At 38.7% G+C, this 23,168-nt stretch overlaps 1 protein-coding gene across 4 annotated transcripts in view; it reads right to left on the reverse strand.

Annotated features, from left to right (window-relative positions):
- Nucleotides 1–23,168, reverse strand: part of ULK4 (unc-51 like kinase 4) — a 540,948-nt gene that overhangs the window by 121,021 nt on the left and 396,759 nt on the right. For all 4 annotated transcript variants that reach the window (XM_068558236.1, XM_068558233.1, XM_068558235.1 and 1 more), the window contains one exon: nt 8,124–8,309. In XM_068558236.1, the coding sequence (XP_068414337.1) occupies nt 8,124–8,309 (186 nt within the window). The remainder of the gene's footprint in view (nt 1–8,123; nt 8,310–23,168) is intronic.

Below are 23,168 nucleotides of genomic sequence, written 5' to 3' on the forward strand. Positions count from 1 at the left end.
GGACGAGATTTCACAAAAATTGATTACACTTGCTTTTTACTCCTTTGGGTACATAGTGTTTCTCTAAAAATTTTCACTGGCTTCACAACAATCTCCCCACTTTTTTCCCTTTAGGAAAACAAGTCAAGAAAAGAAGGCCTTACTATGAGAAAAATAAGCTAGAAGGGAGAGGTATCATTTTGCCTTCCTGTTACACCTCAAGGAATAGTTCTTTACTTTTCTAATAGAAATTAGGTCCCTTCTGACTCTACATCTACAACTCATCCTGCTCCTAAAATAGAAAAAGAATGGCTGCAGAATTCCCAGTTTCCTCATTTGGTCTCTTCAGAGCTTTAAAAACTCTGTATGTGAAGAAATGCTATCACACTGATTCTCAGCAACACAACATCTCTGCTCTCATGGTGAAAATGGAAAGGACCAGGGGACCTACATGAGAATTTGGAAGAAAAATGGTGGCGAGCATAGCAAGATTTTCTGAAAGTGGCAGGGTCAAGGGTCCCCAAGCGATGGATATTTGTAATAATCTTTAATACTAATCACCCTCAGAGAGCGAGCCCAAGTCCCACTGCTGCCACCTCTGCTGTACCAGGTAGATGGGTGAGCAGGCAGGTGAAAGGAGTTAGCAACCTCAGCGTGTTATGACCATGCTCCGGTTTCAGAGAGCAGTCAGTTTTACAGAACAAGTTTGTGATGGCTTGTGTGTAGTCAATATTTTGAGTGTTGGAGTAAAGCCAGCTTTAATTAAGAGACAAGCAGCTGATCCACGATCATTACCCTGAGAAAACTCCCACTGATATCAAGTTTAAGGGACAGGTAAACCTGGCAGCAACCGGAAGGATCTCCATCACATTTTTAAAGCCAGAGTACAAAGTCTAATTATAAAACCACCACACATCCTGGTAAATTACAGTACATAATTAAATTCTCAGGTTTCCCCAACGTTTTCTCAATGTTCTAAATACAGACTAAATAAGGAAGAGTACCCTAGGGGCAAAACATATCCCAACCCCATCAGCACAAATTAAACATCTTATTCCTTTCATCTGTTAGTGAAAATTCTGCTTTTAGAAAGTTACAGTCACAAGATTGGGAGCTGAAACAGATATTTCAAGAAAGGGCCTTTTGTGTAACTCATAGGGAGGAATCTGCCACATTATTCCTAAGATGGCTCTCTAACAACCACAGTTTACCGGTCACAGACAGGCTCACTACATGGCCTTAGAAACTGTAGGGCCAAGGGTATTTTGGGGTTGCCCTCTCTGAAATCATCCTGGCTTGCTCAGTTTTGGGGAAAGAGGCACTCCTCAATCAGGGCTTAAAAAGAGACAGTCTCACAGAGTAGAACCCTCTTGTTTTTAGAAATGCTCCAAAAGTGATTTACAGATTCAGTGCAATCTCTATCAAAATTCCAATGGCATTTTTCAAAGAAATAGAACAAACAATCCTAAAATTTGTATGAAACCACAAAAGACCCCAAGTAGCCAAAGCAATTTTGAAAAAGAAGAACAAAGCCGGAGGCGTCACACTCCCTGATTTCAAACTGTATTACAAAGATATAGTAATTGAAACAGTATGGTACTGGCATTGAAAACAGACAAATATATCAATGGAACAGGATAGAGAGCCCAGAAATAAACCCATGTATATATGTTCAATTAATTTTTGACATAAGAGCCAAGAATAGTCAATAGAGAAAGGTCAGTCTCTTCAATAAATGGTGTTGGGAAAACTGAACACATGCAAAAGAATGAAAATGAACCATTATCTTACACCACACACAAAAATTAACTCCAAATGTATTAAAGACTTGCACATAAGACCTAAAACCATACAGCTCCTAGGAGAAAACATAAGCAGTAAGCTCCTTGACTCTGGTCTTAGAAATGATTTTTTTGGATCTGACACCAAAAGCAAAGGCAACAAAAGCAATAAACAAGTGGGACTACATCAAACTAAAAAGCTTCTGCACAGTGAAGGAAACTGTCCAGAAAATGAAAGGCAACCTACCTAAATGAGAGAAAATATCTGCAAATCATATATCTTATAAGGGAATAATATCCAAAATATATTAATAGAAAGAGCTCATACAACTTAATTTTAAAAAAGCAATCTGAATAAAAAATGGGCAGAAGACCTCAATAGACATTTTTCCAAAGAAGATATATAGATAGCTAGCAGGTACATGAAAAAATGCTCAACATCACTAAACATCAGGGAAATGCAAATCAAAACCACAAGAAGATGTTACCTCACACCAGTCAGAATGGTTATTATCAAAAAGACAACCAATAACAAACGTTGGCGAGGACGTGGAGAAAAGGGAATCCTTGTGTACTGTCGGTAGGAATGTAAACTGGTGCAAACACCATGGAAAACAGTGTGGAAGTTCCTCAAAAAATTAAAAATAGAACTACCATAAGGCCCAGCAATTCCACTTCTGGGTATTTATCCAGAGAAAACAAAAACACTAATTCAAAAAGAAATATACACCACAATGTTCACCGCAGCATTATTTACAATAGCCAAGATACGGAAACAATCTAAATGTCCAATGATAGAAGAATGGATAAAGAAAATTTGATACACAAACACACACACACACACATACACACACACACACACACACACACACACACACACACACAATGGAATATTATTTGGCCATAAAAAAGAATGAAATCTTAGGACTTCTCTGGTGGTGCAATGGATAAGACTGCATGCTCCCAATACAGGGGGCTCGGGTTCGATCCCTGGTCAGGGAACTAGATCCCACATGCATGCCACAACTAAGAGTTCGCATGCCACAACTAAGGAACCCATGAGCTGCAACTAAGGAGCCCACCCGCCGCAACTAAGACCCGGTGCAAGCAAAAAAAAAAAAAAAAAAAGAAAGAAAGAAATCTTGCCATTTGTGACAACATGGATGGAACTTGAGGGAATTATGCTAAGTGAAATAAGTCAGACAGAGAAAGATAAATTCCACATAGTCTCACTTTTATGTAGAATCTTAAAAGAAAAAAAAACGGAAAGAAAACGCCAAGCTCATAGATACAGACAATAGATTGGTGGTGAGGGGCTGGAAGTGGGTACAATGGGTGAAGGGATTAAAAGGTACAAATTTCCAGTTATAAAATAAATAAGTCATTGGGATGTGATGTACAGCATGGTGACTATAGTTAATAATACTGCATCGTATATTTGAAAGTTGCTAAGAAAGTAAATCTTAGAAAAAAATGTATAACTATGTATGGCAATGGATGTTAGCTAGACTTACTGTGGTGATCATTGTGCAATATATAGAAATATCTTGTACACCTAAAACTAATATAATGCTATATGCCAGTTTTGTCTCAATTAAGAAAAAAAAGAATTGCTCCCAGAAGGAGTGTGCACTTAATAAATGTCCTTTGAGGTAGGTCCTTAAAGAGCTTGTCTTTCCCTCCTTAACTTCTTATAATCAGAAGGCTGCACTTAACAAGCCTCCTTAATCCAATTACTGATTCAGGTAACAAAACCAAATTGCTCCCTGCCTCTCTATCAAGTCTGGCTCCCCCAGGCCATCGAGGAGAGCCAGAGACGCCAGCCCTCTTAAAATCACAGGAAATCTTTGTTCACATTCTTTCTATCTCCCAGGTTCCCATCCTCTATGCATCTACCTATCCAATCTCACCCCCTTCTAAGAAACTTGGCAGGGATAGTGTGGAGGGGACTGAAGCATCAGACTGGGGAACAACTAAACGCCTTTTAAGGTCCCTCTCATTCTGGCCTGTGCATCTACAAAGCACTCAAATGAGCTCACAATATACACTGAAGAGCAAAAATGAACAACTGCCAATAACAAAAAGAGATTTTATAGATATTTCTTACTCAGCTCAGTGGATACTTAATAAACACCAATTACATGCCGGGCACTGTGAGAAAGCTTTATTTCACTGTAAACATAGTTTGAATTCAACTGAGATGCTACCACCGTCCTTTGGTTTCAGAGACCAGAACTTCCTAATTCTAACAACGGTGTCCAAACTCCAAATGTTTGGTACCCTCTGGCCTTTCCTGGTCCATTTCTTATGTCTGTCAGTCTAGCCCTGTGGATTTTGGGGCCATTATTCAGGATGTGCTTCCTCCTGGTCCATGCATGGATGACCAACACATCCTTCTACACTCTGCTCAAACACCATGTCCCGGCCAATGTCCTCCCCAAAGGAGATTGTTTCTGTGGAACTTTGCTGGCTCCTCTAGCGTGGCACTGATTGCATTCTGCTTTATAATGAAGCTGGCGTTTCTCTCTCGCTCCAGTTAGGGATCCCTGACAACAGGCAGCAGGAAGAGCATATCTTACTGTCTTAGTTCCCCCAGTGTAGAGGATGCACATAGTAATAACTCTATTATTTTCCCATGAATGAAAGAATGAATCTCTCAGGTGCCTTCTGGATCGAAATTCAGTCAAGTTCAGCTTAGTGAATGCCCTCAGAGTCCAGATCAGTACAGTTACAGAGCAGCAGCAAGGTGCCTAGCTACTTGGCAAGAGCACAAGCTAGGGTCAGTTCAGCTTGGCTGGTCCCAGCTCTGCCGAGTCCTAGTTGGTGGCCTTGGGAGTGTTACGTAAGCTCCTTGAGCCTTAGCTTTTAACCTATAAATGGAAGCAATCACTGGAGCTGACCGCTAAGGTAGCTGTGAAGATTCAATGAGACAATTCACCAGAAGTCCTTAACACAGTTAGAAACATCATCTGCTGACAACCTTTCATGGGCTAGACACTATAACACGCTGAAAAAGACCACATCACTACCCTGAACAAGGGTAATGTGAAGGTGAGAACAGACGGTAAGCTGGCAGTTACAAAACAGTGGCAACCACGGAGGTGAGGACAGGACGCAGCGAGAGAGAGGGGAAGGACCACATCAGTCCGGGAGTGGGCGCTGGCATCATACAACTCTTTGGGTCATCTGCTGTTGTTTTCTCCAAACGTACTGAACTCAGTACTAAGTTTAAGCAGAACCGAGCCTCAGGGTAGGCAAGTTCAAGGCCCAGAATCCCTGACTGTGTGTTTTGTACCACTTGAACCCAACACTGACCCATCCATGGGTAATTTAGAAAGTTTTCAAAAGATTATAAAGCACTTATCACAGATGGCTGGTAAACTTTATATTATGTTTACTTTACTGCAATTTAAAAAAAAAAAAAACAGATGAGCAGCACCAGAAACTACTTCTATTTTCACATACACAGATAAAGTCACTTGGATTCAACTTTTCTTCCACAAACAAAACCTACCTGGCCTTACATGTGGCAGGTCAGAAACTACACGGAAGTCATTTCAGACAGTAAAATTAACTAAAAGATGGTGTAGTCCGGTTACTTTGACCAAGTTGGGGTCTAATTGTTTCCTGCATGATTAAATTAACCTGGTTTTTAAAGATGATGTAATTTATTCCAAAGATAGGTCCATAATCTCTCTGCAATTCTAAAATCTAGAAAGCTCTGAAAATCAAAACTTTTTTTCTTAAGTTGGTTCAAAAACATATTTGGTGGCAAAGCCTGACCTAACCCACATGGGGTCACATATAGTTTTTATTTACCCACTTGGTGTGAATGTTCATACACTTTGCAGCAGAAATATTACCACGCTTGACGACGGTACCACCCAGGTGACTGCTATGGAGTCATATCATATATAGTATAAGCACCATGCCAAAAAGATCTGAAAATTATAAATTCCAAACTCAATCTGGCCCTAAGATTTTCAAATACGAGACGGTGAATCTCTATAAAATTAATTGTATCAGATGTGAGGTCAATATCCCCAAGCTTCTGTCATTCTGTACCAAACACACGATTCTGCCACATGTACATATCACTCACATTACCGTATTTTCTAGTACTTGACTTCACATTGACTCACCATTTTTAAATGAATAAAACTGTTTTTTGAAAGAAATATCTTACCTCTACTGAAAAAGCTAGTCACCTGAGAGGCTTCCTCTCTGTTAAAAAGGGACATTCTGAAGGATTCGAGAGGTGTTAAAGACACAATAGTACCAAATTGAGACTTTCACCTTAAATCATCAGAAAGATCAAAATAAAATGGAAGAGGAAATATTTGCCCTACTACGTGATCCAGTGTCATCTAGTGCTAGGTTGGAGTACCATGCGCAAGATCTGCTGTCCCCAGACGTATTTATCCTACACTTTGGGAGGCTCGCTTAGATTGTGTCATCATCCGGTTACTCAGGGAATGACTCCACTAGACAGGAAGCATTGCTGCGGTTGGGAGGTCTGGCTGTACAAAAGCATAATGTAGCAGCGAGGGGGGTAACTCTCTATCTCTGTTCTAGTTCTGTCACCCATAACCTGCTGTGCAGATTTAGCTGGGTCACGTACTGCAGCTGTCTATCAAACTAGCATAAAAATTGTCTTGAAGGCAACTCTCTGAAGCATCCATAGCCTCCACTGCCAAAGGACCCCTCAAGTTAATTGGATCTAGAAGTGAACACAGACTGACAAGCCAGAACATGACACAGACTAACGGGACCTCCACTCTTCTACTAACTTCAACAACAGCTGCTGTAAATAACGGCCTTCGAAAGCAGCAGAACAAGATCTAACTGTAAAAAGAAAATAAGTCAGTCTTCAAAAGTACTTTCAAGTAAACATCAGCTATATATATTTTTAAAAATAAAATAAATGGGGCGATGGACTTCCCCGGTGGCTCAGTAGTTAAGAATCCGCCTGCCAATGCAGGGGACACGGGTTCGAGCCCTTGTCCGGGAAGATCCCACATGCCGCGGGGCAGCTAAACCCGTGTGCCACAACTACTGAGCCTGCGCTCTAGAGCCCGTGAGCCACAGCTACTGAAGCCCGCGCACCTAGAGCCCTGTGCTCTGCAACAAGAAAAGCCACCACAATGAGAAGCCCGTGCACCGCAATGAAGAGTAGTCCCCGCTCGCTGCAACTAGAGAAAGCCCTCGTGCAGCAACGAAGACCCAACGCCACCAAAAAATAAAACAGAATAAATAAAAAATAAATGGGGGGGCTTCCCTGGTGGCGCAGTGGTTGGGAATCTGCCTGCCAATGCAGGGGACACGGGTTCGAGCCCTGGCCTGGGAAGATCCCACATGCCGCGGAGCAACTAAGCCCGTGAGCCACAACTGCTGAGCCTGCGCGTCTGGAGCCTGTGCTCCGCAAGGGGAGAGGCCGCGACAGTGAGAGGCCCGCGCACCGCGATGAAGAGGGGCCCCCGCTCGCCGCAACTGGAGAAAGCCCTCGCACAGAAACAAAGACCCAACACGGTCAAAACTAAATATAAATAAATAAATAAATTTGTTAAAAAAAAATAAATGGGGCGAAAGGGAAAATGTTTCCCACAGTACCATCCTGGGGGTTAGAAACGTTGCAAGTTTGAAAATCTCCCTTTTGCAACCATTAAAAAATTTAAAAATAACAACAACACATTGATTTAATGAAGTGATCAAAATTAACATCACCAGTAAAGGGCAAACAGACATCATAAGCCTCTGGATCTGCTGGATTGAGAAGGACACAGTATTTCTTCTGGGGCTTACCTGAATCCAATTGTCCAGAAAACATCAGAGAGACCTACATTGAGGGAGAGTCTACAAAACATCTGGCCCATTCTTCAGAAATGCCATGAAAGACCAAGAAAGGCTGCAGAACTATTCCAGATTAAGGACACACGTCTACTAAAATACATGATCCTGGACTGGTTTCGACACCAGAAAACAAGCTACAAAGGACATTATGGGGACAGTTGACAAAACTGGAATACAGATGGCAGATGAGTAAAAGATTTGTATCAATGTTAAATTTCCTGGTTTTGATAACTGTAGTTAAGTAAAAGAACATCCATTTCAACAGGAAATACACACTCACATACTAAGGGGTAAGCAGGAACAATGTGTCTAACTTACTCTCTCACAGTTCAGGAAAAATACTTGTATATGCAGGTAGATATGCAGAATATGATAAATGTTAACAGTAGGTGACTACAGGGAAAGGTAACTGGGAGTTCTTTAATGAAACTAGGTCGAAGAAAATGACTACTCCCCGTCTACTGGCCGCCACTGAGGCCGCCCACCCAAGCCCCAGTTTCTGTGTGGACTCACCATTCTTCTGAGAATCCTCAACAGAAGCTTTAGCTCCTTCGGGTCCTCTTTGGATGTCAGTAAATCAGCAAAATTCTCTGCATTTTCGGGAGACAGGCTGTCTGGGTTTTCCCCTCCATACAACTGAACCAGGATAGACAGACACTTGGATGAAACTTCAAAAATTTCAGGATCCTCGTTAGGAAGCTGAAAATTAATAAATTGGACGACTTAAGCTTAACTGAAGATGGTGTTGGTATTCCTCAAGAACCACAGTAAAATTTGGCGTAACGGATAGAATGTCAGTCTGAGTACAAAGTTGAATTAAAGGAGTATTTTTTTGAATGGATCTTTTTCAAAATGCATACAGTAACTCAAACAAGGCTAACAGCACAAAATCAGAAGGAAATGCTGCAGTCCTTTCTTTAATCCCTAGTGATTAATGACCCGTGACAAGCAAAAGACCAACATATATTTTATATGCATATGCATATATGCATATATTCATACAGGTGTATGTGCATCTATAGATGTGGAAACAGTTTGATTTTTCCGAGGCACAACCCTTACATTCTTGTTTACTTAACTTATTTAGGAAAATCCACTTTCTAGAAGATATTAAGAAACAGTTTGAACTTGTCTGTTTCCAAATCATTATTGACTAAACAGGCAGAGAGAAAGCATTGTTTCTGTATTAAAAGGTATATTATGAAATAATAATCATACCATAAGCATTTTAACCTTTTAATGTTTAAAGTTTTATTTTATTTCTAATAGCTTTGTTGAGCTATAATTCCTGTGACATACAATTCAGTCATTTAACGTATATCTGCCATTCAATGGTTTTTAGTATTTTTCAGAGTTGTGCAACCACCAACAGAACCGATTTTAGAATTTTTTCATTACCTGAAAAAGAAACCCTGTACCCTGTAACCGTTACCTTCACGTCATCTCTTCCTCTCTACCCCCAGTCCCTGCCCAGTGCTAACGTGCTTTCTGTCTCTCTGGCTTTGTCTATTCTGGACATTTCAGATACTTGAAATCATACAAAATATGACTCTATCTGACTGGCTTCTTTCACTTAGCATGTTCTCAAGATTCATCCATGCTGTAGCATGTATCAGTATTTCATTTCTTTTTATTACGTAGTAATATTCCATTGTATGGATATACCACATTTTGTTTATCCATTCATCGGCTGATGGACATTTGAGTTGTTTTCACCTTTTGACTAGTATGAATAACACTGCTGTGAACATGTGTGCAAATGTTTTCGTGCAGACAAGTATTTGTTTCTCTTGGGTATATACTTAGAAGTGGAGGTGCTGAGTCATGTGGTAACACTGTGTGTAACTTTTTGAGGAGCTGCCAGACTGTTTTCCAAAGCTGCCATTAGCACCAGCAATGCGTGAGGTTTCCAGTATTCCCACATCCTCACCAACACTTGTTATTACCTATATTTTTAATTACAGTCATCCTAGTGCGTGTGGAGTGGTAACTCGTGGTGGTCTTTCATTTGTACTTCCCTGATGGCTAATGATGTTGAAAATCTTTTCATGTGCTTATTGTCCATTTGCATATCGTCTTTGGAGAAATGTCTATTCAGATACTTTGCCCACTTTTTAAGATAGGTCATATGTCTTTTCAGAATTGAGTCTAAGTGTTCTTTATATATTTTAAATACAAATCCCTTAGCAGACATATGATTTTCAAAAATGTTTTCCCGGGGCTTCCCTGGTGGCGCAGTGGTTGAGAGTCTGCCTGCCAATGCGGGGGACACGGGTTCGAGCCCTGGTCTGGGAAGATCCCGCATGCCACGGAGCAACTGGGCCCGTGAGCCACAATTACTGAGCCTGCGCGTCTGGAGCCTGTGCTCTGCATGCAACAAGAGAGGCTGCGATAGTGAGAGGCCCACGCACCGCGATGAGGAGTGGTCCCTGCTTGCCACAACTGGAGAAAGCCCTCGCGCAGAAACGAGGACCCAACACAGCCATAAATAAATAAATAATTAAATAATTAAATAATTTAAAAAAAAAATGTTTTCCCATTCTTTGGGTTGCCTTTTCACTTTCTTGATAGTGTCCTTTTTTAAAAATATATTTATTTATTTATTTGGCTGCGCCAGGTCTAGTTGCAGCATGTGGGATCTAGTTCCCTGACCAGTGATTGAACCTGGGCCCCCTGCATTGGGGGCGCTGAGTCTCAGCCACTGGACCACCAGGGAAGTCCCTTGATAGTGTCCTTTGAAGCACAAAATATTTTTTATTTTGATGAAGTCAAATTTATCCATTTTTTAAAAGATCTTTTTGATGTGGACCATTTTTAAAGTCTTGATGGAATTTGTTACAATATTGCTCCTATTTTATGTTTTTTTGGGTTTTGGGCCACAAGGCATGTGGGATCTTAGCTCCCTGACCAGGGATTGAACCCACACCCCCTGCATGGGAAGGCAAAGTCTTAACCACTGGACCACCAGGGAAGTCCCTATCTGTTCCTTTTATTCCTTGTGATTTTGGTGTCAAACCTAAGAAACCATTGCCTATTTCAAGGTCCTGAGATTTAAGCTTCTTCTGAGAATTTTTATAGTTTTAGCTCTTACATTTATTTTTAAGAACTTTATAGTTTCAACTTTTACATTTAGGTCTTGATCCATTTCGAGTTAATTTTTGTATATGGTATGAGTAGGTGACCACCTTCATCCTTTTGCGTGTGAATAAATCTTATTTTGAGATATTTGCAGGTTCATATACCATTGTAAGAAACAATACAAAGAGATACCACACATACTTCACCCAACTTCCCCAATGGAAACATCTTGCATAACTATAGTACACGATCACAATCAGGAAATTAACATGTATATTAGGACAGCCACTCCTGCTTTTTAAAAATTAATATTTGCATGGTATATACTTTTCAACCTTTTACTTTCAACCTGCCTGTATCATTATATTTGAAGTGAGGTTTCTGTAGACAACATACTGTTGGACCATGTTTTGTTATCCATTCTAGTCATCTCTGTCTTTTAATTGGTGCATTTAGACCACTTACATTTTTATGATAAATATTACGATGCTAGGGTTTAAGTCTAACATGCGATTTTATTGTCTTCTGCTTATTTCCCCTGTTTCTTATTTTTCTGATTCCCTCTCTCTTTTTTTTAACCTTCCTGTGGGTTACTTGAACATTTGTTTTATGTTTTCATTAAGAATTATTAAATTATCTTTTACTACCAATATTATTTTCTTAGGGTTGCCATAACAAAGTACCACAAACTGGGTGGCATAAACAACAGAAATGTATTACCTCGCGGTTCTGGAAGCTAGAAGTTCAAAATCAAACAGCAGGACCCTGCTCCCTCTGAAACTCATAGTAGAATCTTCCCTTGCTTCTTCCTAGTTTCTGATGACTTGCTGGAAACCTCTGGCATTTCTTAGCTTGCGGCTGCATAATTCCCATCTCTGCCTCCGCCACCACATGGCTTCCTCCCTGTGTGTGTCTGAATTTACACGGTTGTCTTCTTACAAAGACACCAGTCATATTGGATTAGGGGCCCACCCTACTCGAGTATGACCTCATCTTAACTAACTACATCTAGACCGTCAGTATTTTCAAATGAGGTTTAAGATTCTGAAGTGCTGGGAGTCAGGACTTCAACATATCATTTTTGTGGCGGACACAATTCAACCCATTACACTTCCTATCAACTTTCTTTTGTGCTCAGCTGTTTATTCACCTTGGTTTCTCTCCTTCTGGCTGTTATGCTTCCCCAAATGTCTGGTGGTCCTTGGCTTTCTATTCTATGAATGAAAGATTGGGCAGATTATTATAGGCAGCTGGCTTCAATTTCCTTTGCATTTGTATATGTCTGTTTCTTCAAGTTGCCTCCTCTGTCTGTGTTCTATGATTTCCTCAAACTCCACAATGCTTCTTTCTAGGGCATAACCCCATACTAGAAATCACACCAGATAGACAGTTCATTCTCTTTACAGTGCAGTTCTTGACCTATTATGTTGCAATAAAGCAGAGCAAAATGAATAAGGGAAGGGGACTGACAGGCCTGCCTGTTCTAAATGTGCATCTTCAATTAGCCTGGTAAGTGCCTAGGGCCTCCATCAGTTTTCCACTCTGAGTTTATAGATCATCTGCATCTGTTCCTACCTTCTGGTTAGTTTTTTCCTATGTATGTTCTGGGTGATAGGTTTCTTCACTATATTTCGATTCAGTTCCATCTGCTTTCTATCATCTAGTAACTGCCCAAAATTTCTTTTCCACTAACAGCTTCTCCTTCCATTCTCCCATGATTGTAAGATATTTAATCCTTTCTCTATTTTCATAGCTTTTGGGTAGTTAGTGAGATAGGCACAGGCATTCATGCTTCTATTTCAGTCTACTTTAACATTTCTTCATTTCTGAGTTAGTTTTGCTTCATTGTTGAAATGATGGGAGGATGCTTATCGTAAGTAATAATTTCAAAGATGGCTTATTTCTTGGATCCTTGTAAACTTGATAATGTTTGTGTTTTGTTTTGTTTTTTGCGCCCTGCCCCACCACTACCAAAAAGATTGTGATGGTATAAAAATCTTTCCATCTTCCCTGGACTAACAGGATAAGAATATACCCAAGTGCTTGCAAAAACAAACTAGCAGAAAAATACACGAAACAATGGTTTTTAAGACACTAGACATCAGGTAATGTAGGACAGTGATGCCCAAGGGATGGAGAACAATTGAGGTGAGCTCTACTCTTGTCCCAGGTCAGAGGCTTACGAGGTCACCAGGCCTAAGCACAGGGACGGCAACTGAGGTGGATGCCAGCAGATTTTTTAAGTTGAGGAGACAGAGTGAAAAGTCTCAGAAAACCAAAGCAGCTAGAGTTCATAGGACAAAGTACCAGAGAGAAGAGAGCAGGCCAAAGCTCACTCTGAAGACACAAGTAACCTGGATAGCACTTTATCCATTAGAGAAAATGAATTTACGGTTAAAAACCTTCCTACAAAGAAAACTACAGGCCCAGATGGCTTTATTGGTGAATTCAACCAAAGATTCAAGGAAGAAGTAATACCAAGTCTATACAAATTCTTCCAGAAAGCTAAAGGAAATGGAAACTTCCAAACTCATTCTATGTGGCCAGTACTACCCTGATACCAAAACTAGACAAACACATTCCAAGAAAAGACAACTTCAGTCCAATAGCCCTTATGAATATAGATGAAAAAATCTTCAGCAAAGTGTTAGCAAACCAAATTCAGCAACATACTAAAAGGATTGTACACTACGGCCAAGTGGGATTTATCCTAGGAATGTAAGGCTAGTTTAGCATCTAAAAATCAATGTTATGTGCAATATTAATAGAATAAAAGACAAAAATTATAAGAGCCTTTCAACAGTCATAGAATAAGCATTTGACAAAATTAAAACCCCTTTTAGGATAAAAAAAAAAAACTCAACAAATTATAAATAGAAGAGAACTTTCTCAAATTGATAAAGGATATCTAGGGAAAAATCTACAGCTGACACCATACTTAATGGGTAAAGAGTGGATTCCTTCCCTCTAAGATCATGAACAAGATAGACATCCATTCTTGCCAGGTCTATTCACCACTACATTGGAAGTTCTAGCTAGGGCAAAAAGGCAAGGAAAAGAAAGAAAAATCATCTAGAAAGGCAAACCCTATTTGCAGATTACATGATCTTACATACAGAAAATCCTAGAGAATCCACTTTTTTACTATAAAAATAAACAAGTTCTGCAAGGTGGTAGAATATGAGATCAACATACACTAATATGTATAAAATAGGTAACTAATGAGAACCTGCTGTATAGCACAGAGAACTCTACTTAATGCTCTGTGGTGACCTAAATGGGAAGGAAATCCAAAAAAGAGGGGATATATGTATACACATAGTTGATTCACTTCGCTGTACAGCAGAAACTAACACAACACTGTAAAGCAACTATACCCCAATAAAAAAAATCAATTGTATCTCTATACACTAGCAATGAAGAATCTGAAAACTAAATTAAGAAAACAATTTCACTTACAATAGCATCAAAAATAATAGAATATTTAGAACTAATGTTGAAAGAAGTACATAACTTGTACACTGAAAACTGAAACATTCTTGGAAAAAATTAAACAAGGTACATAAATGGTAAAACATTCCATGTTCAAGGATTGGAAGAGTTAACATTATTAAGTTGGCAACATGCCCCAAACTGATCTACAGATTAAAAGCATTCAAGAGTTGCAGCTGGATTTTTTTTTTTTTTTTTTCAGAAATTGATGATCCTAGAATTCATAGGGAAATGCAAGGGACTAAGAATAGCCGAAACAAACTTACAAAAGAAGAATAAATTTGGAGGGATCACATTTCCCAATTTCAAATTTTGCTACAAAGCTACAGTAATCCAGTCAATGTAGTACTGGAATAAGGACATGCATAATGATCAATGGAATAGAATTTAGAGCCCAAAATTAAACCCTTACATTTATGGTAAACTGATTTTCAACAAGAGTGCCAAGACAATTTAATGGGGTGGGGGGAGAAAAATGGTCTTTTCAACAAATGGTGCTGAGACAACTAGATAGCCATACGCAAAAGAACGAAGTTGGACCCGTACACCACACCACATCCAAAAATTATCTCCAAATGGATCAAATATCTAAATACAACAGCTAAACATGTAAAACTTTTAGAAGAAAACACAGGAGTAATTACACCTTTGCGTCCTTGGGTTAGGCAACGGTTTCTTGGGTATGACACCAAAAGCACAAGCAACAACCAAAAAAAATTTGATAAACTGGACTTCATCAAAATTAAAACATTTTGTGCTGTAAATGATACCACGAAGAAAGTAAAAAGACCACCCACAGAATAAGGGAAAATTGCTATAAATCTAATACCTAATAAGGGACTTGCATACCCACACAATATAAAAACTCTTACAACTCAGTAATAAAAAGACAAATAACATAATTTTTAAAGGGCAAAGAAAATAGACATTTCTTCCAAAAAGGTATATAAATGGTCAATAACCACAGGAAAAGATATTCAACATCATTAGCCATCAGGGAAATGCAAATCAAAACCACTATGAGATACCACTTCACACCCACTAGGATGGCTATAAGTAAGACTACAGATAATGACAAGTGTTGGTGAGCGTGTGGGGAAACTAAAACCTTCATACATTGCTGGTGCTGATGGCAGCTCTGTAAAACACTCTGTATTTCCTCAAAAGGTTAAACAGACTGATCATAGGACTGAGCAATTCCACTCTTAGATACATACTCAAGAGAAAGAAAGCACATTTACACAAAAACTTGTACACAATTGTTCACAGCAGCCTTATTCAAAATATCCAAAAAGTGTTAACAACCCAAATGTCCGTAATAAACGGATAAGCAACTATGGTGTATCTATACAATAGAATATTATTTGCCAAAACAAAGAATGAAGTACTGATACATGCTACAGACATGAATGAACCTTGGAAAAAACATCATGCTAAGAGAAAGGCCACATATTATATAGTTCCATATATAAGAAATATCCAGAATAGGCCAATCTATAGAAACAGAAAGTAAATTAGTGATTGACAAGGGTCTGGAGGGGAGAGAATGGGGAGTGACTCTTAATGAATATGAAATTCCTTTCTGAACATTCAGACGAAGATGTTCTGGAATTGGATCATGGTGATGGCGCACAACTCTGAGAAAATACTAAACAGCAGTGAACTGTGCACTTTACAGGGGTTAAAGGTACAAATTACTTCCTGATAAATCTTTTTTAAAAAAACAACAGCAACTCTGCACAGAGTCTTCAAGAAAAACGAAGAGGAGAGAATACTTCCCAACTCATTTGCTGAGACCAACAGTACCCTGATACCAAAACCAGACGAAAACAGTATAAAAAAGTAAACTACAAAACATGAACACAGATGCACAAATTCTAAACAAAATTATAGCAAATCACAGGATAATAATATTAAATAAAGGAACAATAAAATATTAAAAGGATATTATATTATCAAACAAAATATTAAAAGGATAATAATAAGACAATACATCCTGACTAAATAGAGTGTATCCTAGGAATGTAGGTCTGTTTAATGTTCAAAAAAATCAGTCAATGTAATAAATCATATATATTAATTTCCCAGGGCTACCATCATAATAAAGGATCACAAACTAGGTGGGTTAAAACAACAAAAATTTATCTTCTCACAGTTCTGGAGGCTAGAAGTCTGAAATCAAGGCAGAGCCATGCCCCTTCTGAAGCCTCCAGGGGGGAATCCCTCCTTGCTTCCTCCAGCCTCCAATAGCCCCAGACGTTCCTTGGCTTGTGGCAGCAGAACTCCAATCTCTGCCTGCATCGTCACATTGCATTCTCCCTTGTGTCTCTGGCTTCATATGGCCATCTTCTTATAAGGACAGCAGTCATAATGGATTAGGGAGCCCTCACTATTCCAGTATGACTTCATCTTAACAAATTACATACACATGCAATGAGCCTATTTCCAAATAAGGTTCCATTCTGAGGTACTGGGGGGTTAGGATTTTAACACATATTTTTTGAGGGATACAGTCAACCCATAACACCATAATAACTAAAAAAGAAAAACCATATGATCATCTCAATAGAAAAAGTATTTAACAACATTCAACACCTATTTCTAACAAAAACTCAGCAAACAAGGAGTGGAAGGAAACTTCTTTAGCCTGATAAAAAAATATGTCAGAGACTGAATGCCTCACCCTGAGATCAGAAAGACAGATAGGAACATCTGCTCTCACCACTTCCACTCAACATGGGAGGTTCTGGTCAGCACAGTCAGGCCAAAATAAATGAATAAATAAAAGGCATCCAGATTGGAAAGGAAGACTTAACTGCTTATTTGCAGAAGACATGATTCTCGATGTAGAAAATCCAATGGAATTCACAAACAATCCACTAGACCCCATAAATGAGTTTAACACAGTTAACAAAAACACTAAATGGAAGAGATACATGCACTCCAATGTTCATAGCAGCATTATTTACAGTTGTCAAGATATGGAAGCAACCTACATGTCCATCAACAGATGAATGGATAAAGAAGATGCAGTAAATAAATAAATAAATAAATAAATGTACACACACACACACACACACACACACACACACACACCCAGTGGAATACTATTTGGCCAGAAAAAGAATGAAATTTGCAGCAATATGGATGGACTTGTAGGGCATTATGCTCAGTGAAATAAGTGGGACGGAGAAAGACAAATACTGTATGACACCACTTACATGTGGAATCTTAAAAATACAACAAACTAGTGAGTATAACAAAAAAGAAGCAGACTCACAGATACAGAGAACAAACTAGTGGTTACCAATGGGGAGAGGGAGGGAAGAGGGGTAATATATCAATAGGAGTAGGGGATTAAGAGGTACAAACTATTTGGTATAAAATAAGCTACAAGGGGGACTTCCCTGGTGGTCCAGTGGGTAGGACTCCGTGCTCCTAGTGCAGGGGGCCTGGGTTCGATCCCTGGTCAGGGAACTAGATCCCGCATGCATGCCGCAACTAAGAGTTCACATGCTGCAACTAGGAGTATGCAAGCCATAACTGAGAAGTCCGCATGCCGCAACTAAGAGCCTGAATGCTGGAACTAAGAAGCCCACAGGCTGCAACTAAGAGCCCACATGCTGCAACTGGGACCTGGCACAGCCAAAATAAATAAATAAATAGATAAATAAATAAATACTAAAAAATAAAAAAATCATTTTTAAAAAATAAAATAAGCTACAAGGATATACTGTACAACATGGGGAATACAGCCAACATTTTACAATAACTATAAATGGAGTATAACCTTTAAAAATTATGAATCACTACATTTTACCCCCATAACATTATATAATATTGCATAGCAACTACACTTCAATAAAATATAATTTTAAAAAATTTTAAAGGGAAATAATCACACGTGAGTATATCTGCATGTACAAAGTTATTCATTGCAATGCTATAAGTGAAAAAATTATAAACAATTTAAATGTCCAACGGTAAATAATTATAATATGTACTCATAAAAAAAAATCATGTACAATAACATCTAAAAAATTCAAAGATTTAGGGATAAATCTGACAAAAGATGAAAGACCTGTACACTAAAACCCAGAAAATACTGCCAAGAGAAATTAAAGAGGATCCATGTAACTGGAGGGATATATCTTGTTCATGAGTGAGAAGACTCAATTTTGTTAAAATGCCAATTCTCCCCAAATTAAGACTAAATGCAATCCCAACTGAAACCCCAATAGGTTTTTTTTTTTTTTTTGGTAGAAATCAACAAACTGATTCTAAGTTTTTATATTATACATGTATATATTAGTTGAAAGGATAATACTACCTGATTTCAAGACATTATTATAAAGCTGAAATAATTAAAACAGTATGGCATTGGCATAAAGTTAGACACAGATCAGAGCCCAGGAACTAGACCCTCACAAATACAACTGAGTTTTGACAAAGGTGCAATGGCAATACAGTTGAGAATATAGTTTCAACAAATGTGCTCAAACAATATGCAGAAACATAAACTTCAATCTAGACCTTTTACCACGTACCAGAATTAACTCAAAATAGTTCATAGCATGCGTCAATTCTAGGGTTAGCTAAGGTAGCTCAGAACCACCAAGGAACATCCACACTAAATGAAAGAAGCCAGCATCCTCAGGAATCCCTGAAACTCATATGGTTCTTTAAAAAATATATATTGATAGACCTAAATATAAAACCTACCACTGTAAAATTTCTAAGAGAAAACAGAGGCAAAAAATTTGTTGACCTTGGACGTGGGAAAGATTTCTTAGATATGATGCAAAAAGTGCAATTCACAAAAGAAAAAAAAAAAAGGTAAAATGGACTTCATATAATCAAAAACTTCTCTTTGAAAAACACTGTCTAGTTCATAAATGCTCAATAAGGGGTAGATAGTACCACCATCACCCCCATCGCAAAGGATCCCTTTAATGGAGACCCATAAAAAAAGTGTTCTTTCAGATCTAAAAACTAGAATATGTTTTTTGCCCCGAAGAACTCTCACCCCACTTACTGGGCAAGGTACATCTTGCAAATGATTATATTCTCATTTTTGTCTGGCAACCAGGACTCTTAAGGCCAAAACCATGGCCCAACTTTAGCAATTATGTTAGACTTCATATTTGTACAGAAACTTCACCCTATCTTACCTTCATTGTTTTCTGCATGTTTTCTATTTAGGATTGTCAGACCTTTTTTTTTTTTTTTTTTTTTTTTTTTTACAAGGACACCCAAATTAAGTTTGAATTTCAGATAAACAATTTATCTTTTTCAGTGTAAGTATATTCATTTGGTATCTTGTAATTTACCGGACAACCCTAACTTGATAGCAAACATTCTCACTAGCAAACTCAAATGCTCTGTGGGAGAGATGAGATAACAAATATAAACACACACACAAATTGGATATATCTCAGAGTAAACTTATACTTCAACTTTAAAAACTGTTTTAAAACAATTGAAAATCACAGTTGTACTGTTTACTTCCCTTTATTCAACCCGCATAATACAACGCAGCATTTCAAAACCTTTCTCATTTTATATTCTATTTTAAAAATATTGCCTAGTACAGTGTTTTGCCAAAATTATAAGGGAATATTTATTTTCAGAGAAGAGAATATATTAACCAAGAAAGAAAAAAAGAAAACCACTTAGTAATACAAGGTTTTCTACCCTTTTGATATTATTTAAACACCTGGAGAAAAGATTCCCTCTGTTTTACCAGGACATCTTTAACAAGATTTCACATTAGGCCATGAATCCCTGTTCCTCTTCATTTTAATACATCCCTCCTGCCCAAACTCAGTTGAAGAGGCAGCAGAAAATAGCATTAAGCTGATGAATGGTGGTTAATTCCTTATGACAGCGCCACAGAAACACTGCTGACCACAGCCTTGACACTGCCCCCTCCTCCTGAGAAGTTATCCTTACTTCTTGGATCCCCAGGCACATTATATTCCTAAATGTGGAAATTTTGAGGGAAGAAAACCTGCCATTACCATTACTGATTCAGTTGTAAGTCTATATATCATAGACTAGAGTACCAGGGTTTTAAAAAAAATCCAAAAATAAGTTGAAAGTCACTGGTAGGTCAAATCAGCATTGACTTCTGGGCCTCCTGCACTGCCCTGGCTAGTTTCATAATAAACTTCACATTTTCCTCATCAATAACTAAAGAATGGGAAAACATAGCTCATTTAAAAAATTATAACCAGTCAATATAGAAGGAGATTTAAATAATTCTACTGAAGCACCAAAGTTGCAGAAACCACAGAGGGTAAATATGTCAACACCGACTGTTAAGATGCTAGGTTTTGTGTAAAAGCTTTGGCCTGATCATATGTCCCTTTCTGCTCTTTTTCTCTCTCTCCACTGGAGACGTTCAGGTGGATTCTGCTTTTGTCATTGGATGACAGAAAGATGTTCGAGACAGATACCCAAGAAGTAACCAAATGTTCCACTATGCTTCCACTTGTGTTCCCTACAATTTATTTTCCACACAGAAGCCACAGTGATTTTTTAAAAAACTTTAATCAGATCATATCGCCCTCCTGCTCAAAACCTCCAGAAACTTCTCAGCGTATTTAGATATAGTCCAAAAGCCTTGCTGTGGCTGACGAGACCCTGTCTGAGCAACGAGGCAGCACGACTGGAGTGAATGTGGTAGAAGAGGCTAGACAATGAGGCCAGAGAGGGCAAGAGGGCGCAGAGCCGGCACAAACCTGAGTCAGATCATCATTCACTGCTTGAACCACCAGGGGCTTAGATATTCTTATGGTGATATTATAGGTAGCTTTACAGGATATGTGAGTGGAGTTCCAGGGACAGTCATAGCTAAAGATACAAACTTGGAAATCCCCCTTGTATAGCCATCACTGAAATCAAGGAGTTGAGCGAGATCACCTGGGGAGAGGGTGGTAGCCCAGCCCTACACTGCAGGTGTGGAGCTTGGAAAGCTTCTCTTCAGGGAAGACTCACATCACTTCTACCACCACCCTTCTCAGAAAATTCAGGCAGGTGTTACTCTGGGGTACTGTCTGATTTCTTCTCAGCTTCGACTTCTTTAGGAAAAGTCCCGGCATCATGTTGGAGTATATGTACTAAGGCTACTTGGTCTTCTGTATGTGGAAATTGGAGAAAAGCATAAGAGGGATCAAATGCAGAGCTTTCCTCATACAGACTTTTGAAAACATCCCTATTTTCATCTCCTTCCCAGAGGCCAGAGGTGCTGTGGGGTTTCAGTGGGAAGGCCAACTCCCACCACCGTGCTGGCAACCCCGCAGGGTGTTTTGGGGCCAGGCTTCCTCTGCCTGTTTAATCCTTCTGTCTCCTAGAAATATGTTGAAATCTTAATCTGCTACTGACTCCCGTGTTCCCTTTCTCTTCATTGTTCTAACTTGATTCTTTCTTGAGTTCCTGCACTTTTCCTTTAAAGGCGTCTTGTGAGAGACAGGAGATGGACGTGTGAAAAGTGAGAACAGTGAAAAGAGACCTTCCTGTTCAAGATTTTCTTGGTAAATCTCACATTTATTCCACAGGATTATTTTAATGAACTAAAGAGTGTGGATGAAATTATGATTTTAAATTACTTAAAATTTGTAGATGAGTTTGGGAAGAATCTGTATTTTTAAATCTTACCACCAGGTACCTGCATGTCTCTCCATTCATTCAGGTCCTATTTTACGTCTTTGAAAATGTTACACAGTTATCGTCCTATAACTTGCATTTTCTTGTTACATTTAGTTTTGGCCTTTTTGCGGGGGGGGTGGGGGGGGGGTGGGGGGGGTGGAGTTCTTTTCACAGAAAAACTTCTAACAGATTAATGCCAGCATAAAGAGAAGTTCTTGGTTTTGGGGTATTATATTTTAAGCCACCAACTTACTGAAATTTGCTTTCAGTCCAACAATTTTTTTATTTCAATCTTTTTTTCCCTAGGTATAAAAACCTTAGCAACTGCAAGTAATGATCATTTTTAGACTTAATATTTCTCTTATCTTACAGCATTACCAACAACACATCTCCCTCCCCCCGCCACTGTTGACTACTTCGTGACAGTAGAAGACATTCCTCCTTTATTCAATTTTAATGAAAATGCTTTCAATGTTTATTTTAAATGTTGACAATTAATTTCTAGAAAATAACTTTCAACATGTTTGGAAGATTCACTCTATCTTAAATGGAGTTTTTGTTTGTTTGTTTGTTTGTTTGTTTGTTTGTTTGTTTGTTTATTTATGGCTGTGTTGGGTCTTCGTTTCTGTGCGAGGGCTTTCTCTAGTTGTGGCAAGTGGGGGCCACTCTTCATCGCGGTGCGCGGGCCTCTCATTATCACGGCCTCTCTTGCTGCAGAGCACAGGCTCCAGACACGCAGGCTCAGTAATTGTGGCTCACGGGCCTAGTTGCTCCGCGGCAAGTGGGATCTTCCCAGACCAGGGCTCGAACCCGTGTCCCCTGCATTGGCAGGCAGATTCTCAACCACTGCGCCACCAGGGAAGCCCTTAAATGGAGTTTTTAAAACTGAAGACTGGTTTAGTTGAACTAATTTTTAGCATTGATTATTATGATCATGTTTTTATTCTCCTTCAATTTCTTAAAATATTAAATTATGCTTTTTGAGTGCTTGAACTATTCTTGAATTCCTGGATCAAAACCTATTTGGTTACATTGGTCCTTTAATATACTGCTAGATCTGATTTACCTTTTAGAAATTTTCTCACCTCTGTTAATAAAAGTGATCTTCATTTGTTCTGTATTATTTTAAAGTAGGTCATGGCATTAGATTTATTATAGCTTTACGAAAATAAACTAGGAAGCTTTCCATCTTTTTCTGTACTCTAAATTATTTGAATAGTATAGAAGTTCTCTATTTCTTGAAAATTTAGAACTCACTTGTAAAACCACCCAGGCCTGCAATGCTTTAATGATAGATCTTGTAGATGCAAAATATCACATTATTAGAATCCGGTTGTC

This window comes from Eschrichtius robustus, chromosome 12 (assembly GCF_028021215.1).
Source record: "Eschrichtius robustus isolate mEscRob2 chromosome 12, mEscRob2.pri, whole genome shotgun sequence".
Taxonomy (NCBI): Eukaryota; Metazoa; Chordata; class Mammalia; order Artiodactyla; family Eschrichtiidae; genus Eschrichtius; species Eschrichtius robustus.